Source organism: Oppia nitens, unplaced genomic scaffold, assembly GCF_028296485.1.
Source record: "Oppia nitens isolate AA-2021 unplaced genomic scaffold, nextdenovo-longstitch-racon4-pilon3 scaffold3_pilon_pilon_pilon, whole genome shotgun sequence".
NCBI classification, from domain to species: Eukaryota; Metazoa; Arthropoda; class Arachnida; order Sarcoptiformes; family Oppiidae; genus Oppia; species Oppia nitens.
In genome coordinates this window covers 4,025,016-4,031,315 of record NW_026533221.1, presented here as the reverse complement: position 1 = coordinate 4,031,315, position 6,300 = coordinate 4,025,016, and the positions used below count along the sequence as shown (strand labels likewise).

Sequence of the window (6,300 nt, the reverse complement as noted above, 5' to 3'; positions counted from 1 at the left end):
TATGCATAAAACTAACAAATATTATAAATATACAGTATATGTATTAGTGTTATATAAATGAAAAACAAAATCTGCTAATTTTTAAACTCAAAAAATTTCTTAATTAAAATTGGACAGCAATTATTAATCTATTAATATATATATATACTAAAAGTTATTAAATTTGAATTGAGTTTATTAATATATTTAAGTATATATTATTAAATATTATATTACTTTATTATATGTATATATATATATATGTAATATATAGTAACAAATATTTAACAAATTTATTAAATGTAGCTTACATTATGTAAGTCAGTACATACAGTAAGTCTCTAATTTGTCATTTATTTTTATATTAATTTTATAATTGATTATAAATACACTCAGTTTTAATTAATTCTGTACTATCTATTAATTTCCATTGAAACTTCATAAAACACATTAATCACTTCAATTGTATTATACAATAATATCGCGTTTTTACAAATAAATCAATTAAAGTTTATAATAGAAAAAATCATTGAAATACTATGTATTCATTGATCACAAAAAAACTCATAGAATTAAACTAATTTAAATCTACACACCATTTAGTATTAAAATATAGGTTAATATTTACTATAATAATATTATTATTAATATATATATATATATAAATATATATTCCTTTTGAAACAATCAAAATATATATATATATAAATATAATTTATACTTTTTTGGATTTGAAAAACTACTGATAAAATAATATTAAATAAAAATAATGAAGATAATAATAATAAGTATTGCATTTATAAGAATCTATTGATTATTTAATATTTTAAAACAATGATAATTAATAATAAGTTATATTTGTTACGTTATATATATATATATTGAATATATTGTATATTTCGGTGCTCTACTAAAAAAAGATGATGTTTGATTTTTGATGATATTTGTTAAAAAATATTATAAATTCCTGTTTTAAAAAAGTTTAATTAATTTATTAATAATGATAAAATTTATGAAAAAAATATTATTATTAACAAACTCTTGTGTATCGTATATATTTCATTATGGACTCAAAAAAATATCTGCAGATAACACAAACAAACATTTATTGATTTTTTTTTTGTATTAACGAGTTCTTTACATTTGATATATGCGGTCAACAAACGGTGCCTTTTTGTAAAACGATTGAAAAATTACTAGAAAAATAAATTGTTTTAAATTATTTATTAATAATTATAATTTTGGTGCAAACTTATGCATTTATAAACGCTCACAAAATGTAGATTAAACAACATTTTTTATTAATTATTTTTTCTCTCTTAATTTAATTTATTTACAATATCTAATGTAAGTCTAATTATTAGTTCATAGCTTATATTTCAAGCCGATAATCAATCACTCAATCAATCAATTTATTTGCTGTTAGTTCACACAAAATAAACTAATTATCTAATTTCAATCTCTCTTTTTTTGTGATCAATTGATTATTTATATATAAGTTAATAGCGTTAGTGTTTGATAAAAGAAAAAACTAAAACTATTTAAGTTTCGGCTATAATAACAAAATTAATTGAAATATAAGTAAATTTGAAAAAAATAATTAGACTATTAATAAAGTAGTTTATAAAAAAATAACTGTTTATGTAATGATTGGTCGGAGCGAACAAAAACCTATTAAAGGCTTATATATGAGTTGTAATCCTTTAAAAAAATTATACATTAATTAAACTAAAATATACAACAATTATATAAATATTGTTCAGTATATATCTCACTATGCATTCAATTGTCATTTTAAACAAATATTAGTTATTAATTCAAATTTATTTATTTATTATTATTTTTACAAAATATTGTATAAAATTTAAAATATAATATAATAAATAAAAACCTAATTTTGTGAGCTTTTAATTCTAGCAAATAATTTAATTATAAAATTTCTGTCATTAAGTTAACAATGAATGTCATATCAATACTATTCAAAGCCTAATATCAAGTGTCCAATTGGTAAGAGTTTTACTTTTAATTATTTATTAATAGTTAATCCAATTAACTAAACAATTATAATGAGAAGTGAAGACTATTTGTTAATAACAATTGACAGTTAAGTATCAAAAGTCAATACATCTTCCCTTACGTTCCCAATCGCCATAACGGGTCGGTTCGGGACCCGTCGGACCGTTTCTCTCGCCAGTTGTTGGGTTTACTCCGTCTTCAAATGCGGCAAAAGGGTTGTCACCGTCTGTTTGGTGGTCATTGACTATAGCGTCAGTGTTTACATCACCTTTCGGTGTCCTCTTCAGTCTTCCCAATGGACTATTGGGATCAGCACTTAGTCTGTCTTCAATTTCCTGTATCTTCTTTGACACTCTCGATGTCGATCCACTCGTGTCTGTACTTTGTGTGGCTTTTGTGCCGTAACTCAAGCGACCAAATGATTGCAAATTACTTACATTTCTTATACAATGATTTAAAATCAATTGATTTGATTTAAAAAGTCTTTGAAACATATTTACAATGACTTGTCTTTACATTTCATTCATTCAATCAATCAATACATGAATTGTATGACTAATGCTATCATTAGATGGCATAACATGTTTAACATTGCATTCAATATTTGTTGTAATGTTTTTGCACTAAATATAATACAAATTGCAATCATATGTTTAGCAATAAATGTATGAATGAATTATGTATTCAACAAATTATTTTATAAAGTTTAGAAAATACAGTATTTTATAATAAAAAATTTAATTTTATAATCATTTGTTAATTTAATAATTATATAATTATAAAATATTAATTGCGATAAATGTTTGTCAAATGATTAATAGTTTGTTATTGTCTATAAAAAGTGCGTAAAATTATGGTAATAGTAATATATAGGCTGTCTATTTACAGGTCATAAAAATAGGTTTAAGTCACTATAAAAGTTAGTAAAAAATAGGCAAATAATAACTTAAAAGTTATTTATTTTCAAACAGTTTTTAGTAAAAATAATTTCAGATATTTTCACGAACTCTTGAAAATCTGAAATCTGAATTCTATATTTCCGTCTCAAAAAAAATTGGAATTTTTTAATTTTGATTTCAGATTCAGATAAAGCATCAAAAATGAGATCAGTATTGAAATTTTGATATTTCATCAGAACATAGACAAAATGGCGTCCGAAAATTTAAAAAATATTTTTTTTTAATTTTTAAATTTAGATTTGTGTAAAGCATCAAAAATAATAATGTATAAGTCATCTGCATTTAAATTTTTATCTCCAAGAACTTCGAGAAAATGGTAACTAAATTTTTATTTTATTTTGTCATGAATTTAATTTTTAATTAGGATTAGGAGTTCGTATGGAAATGCTTTCTAGAATTCTCAACTGGTTTTGTATTATAATTTATACTTTAATTTTTTGAATATTTTATCAAAATTTAATTTGTTTTAATGTAAAATCAATTTATAATATGAAAAAAATACGTTTATTGTCAACAATTGTAAGACAAAAATTTTGTTTTCAATCAAATCATATAATATTAAATGTTTTTGTGATCACTATTATGTAATAATTAGTAATCACATTATTTAATGATTGATTTCTCTTCATTATTATGACTAAAATTGTGTAAAATTAAGCAAAACTTGATTAAAATTAATAACGGCTTAGAAATATATTTATAGGTGAAATAAAATTATGTATATTTACTCTTATTTTTATATACGATATTTACATATATTTAATATGAACTGAATCTCCGATATATCGGTAAAAATAGTTAAATAACTTCAAATGGATTGACTAATTGAGTAATAGATATGTATAATAATATAATACAGTTTTACACATTTATATTGACATTTAGTTGTTTATCACTAATGAATTAATTAAATATAGATTAAACCAGTTGAAAATGCTATAAGCATTGCCATGAACAAACTTTGATGGCATAAAATATCTTCGCACTTTATTATAGAATAATAATTTAAAATTATTAGAGATATCAAATGATTCAGAATGAGAAATTAAATTCAACTATAGGCATGTAGGGTATTTAATGATTGAGCATGACAAAATATACTCAACTATAGGCATTTTGGGTATGAAATGATTGAGCATGACAAAATATACTCAACTATAGGCATTTTGGGTATGAAATGATTGAGCATGACAAAATAAATTCAACAATAGTCATGTTGGGTATGAAATGATAGAGAATGAGAAATTAAATTCAACTAGGCATTTAGAGTATTTAATGATTCAGCATGGCAAAATAAATTCAACTATAGGCATGTAAGGTATCTAATGATTAAATATGACAAAATAAACTCAACTATAGGCATTTTGGGTATCAAATGATTGAGCATGACAAAATAAATTCAACAATAGTCATGTTGGGTATGAAATGATAGAGAATGAGAAATTAAATTCAACTAGGCATTTAGAGTATTTAATGATTCAGCATGGCAAAATAAATTCAACTATAGGCATTTTGGGTATCAAATGATTGAGTAAAACAAAATAAATTCAACTATAGGCATTTTGGGTATCATATGATTGAGCATGACAAAATAAATTCAACTATAGGCATTTTGGGTATCAAATGATTGAGCATGACAAAATAAATTCAACAATAGGCATTTAGGGTATCTAATGATTCAGCATAGCAAAATAAATTCAACTATAGGCATGTTGCGTATCAAATTTCAGAATGAGAAAGTAAATTCAACTATAGTCATATCGTCATATCGGGTATCAAATAATTTAGTTATACAAATAAACTTTATATTTGTCATGTGTAGTATAAAACTAAATTATAAAATAATTTACTCTATTACTTTTATATTAATATAAACTTAGAATTACATACATTACCATACATTACCATACATTACCATACATTACCATACATTACCATACATTACCATACATTACCATACATTACCATACTTTACCATACATTACCTTACATTACCATACATTACCATACATTACCATACATTACCATACATTACCATACATTACCATACATTACCATACATTACCATACATTACCATACATACATTACCATACATTACCATACATTACCATACATTACCATACATTACCATACATTACCATACATTACCATACATTACCATACATTACCATATATTACCATATATTTAATTATTTATACTTTGCCGCCATTTTTTTGAAAAAAATAATTTTAATTTAATATCTTATTTTTGATGCTTTATGCAATTCTAACGTTAAAATTATTTTTAATTTTTTATACTAGCCGCCATTTTTAAAAAAATAATTTTGATTTATTATATCTTATTTTTGATTCTCTATGCAATTCTAAACGTTAAAAATTTTTACCTAAATTTTTTTTTAACTTTAGCCGCCATTTTTTCCATGTTCCCGAAGAGATATCAAAATTTTAATGAATGTATTCTATACCTTATTTTTGATGATATAACCGAAACTGAAATCAAAATTTCAAAATTCGCAACTTGAAAGCGACAGACACACACACACATATATATAGATTTTTTATATATATATATATATATATATATATATATATATATATATATATATATATATATAGATATAGTGAACTACTTTTTTAAAAAAAAAGTTTGTTCGAATATTTTACAATTAACTTTAGTTTATGAATTTAATCAGTTATATAGTTTATATTGAATAGTATAGACATAATTATTTTATACAATATATATTATATAAGGTAATTAAAAATAATTTATTACATTAAAAATATGTTTAATTTAATTTATTTTTAGCTATTGATAATACTGGACATTACAACATTGCTAATAATATTTTAATAATAAAAGTTAATTTTTGATTAAAATCATTGAGAACTAATAATTCACATTTAAAATATATCATAGTTAAGGTAATAAAATTTTTAAAACAAAAAATATATAATTTTTAGTTTTATACTGTATATAGTTTCATTTGATAATAAAATTATTTTCAGTGATAAATTATTTAGATTATAAAAAGCTAATTTAATTTACTTAATAAATAAATAAATTTAAATCTTAAATAATAAAATCAAAAAAAAAAAAAATTCAAAATCGCCTTTACGATTTTGTTTAATATATAAAATTTATCTACATATTGTTTTATGCATTTATTTTATAAAATGCATTAAATTATGCATTTTATTTTTTATTTATACAGTACACTGTATTTTAGTAAATGGAGTTTTTTGTAGATTTGATTAAAATACTGTTTAAACAGAAATGTTTTTCAATTATTCAAAACATGTGCACAAAATTGTTTATCACAATTATTAATAGCTTATTAAGAA

The 6,300-nt window shown here is 21.6% G+C and overlaps 1 protein-coding gene across 1 annotated transcript; it reads right to left on the bottom strand.

Moving 5' to 3' along the window:
- Positions 1 to 1,861: 1,861 nt before the first annotated feature.
- On the bottom strand, positions 1,862 to 2,572 carry LOC128958744 (succinate dehydrogenase assembly factor 4, mitochondrial-like). The gene has a single exon (XM_054304666.1). It carries the CDS (start codon positions 2,487 to 2,489, stop codon positions 2,091 to 2,093), a length of 399 nt encoding a protein of 132 aa, XP_054160641.1. The 5' UTR covers positions 2,490 to 2,572; the 3' UTR covers positions 1,862 to 2,090.
- Between the last annotated feature and the right edge of the window lie 3,728 nt (positions 2,573 to 6,300).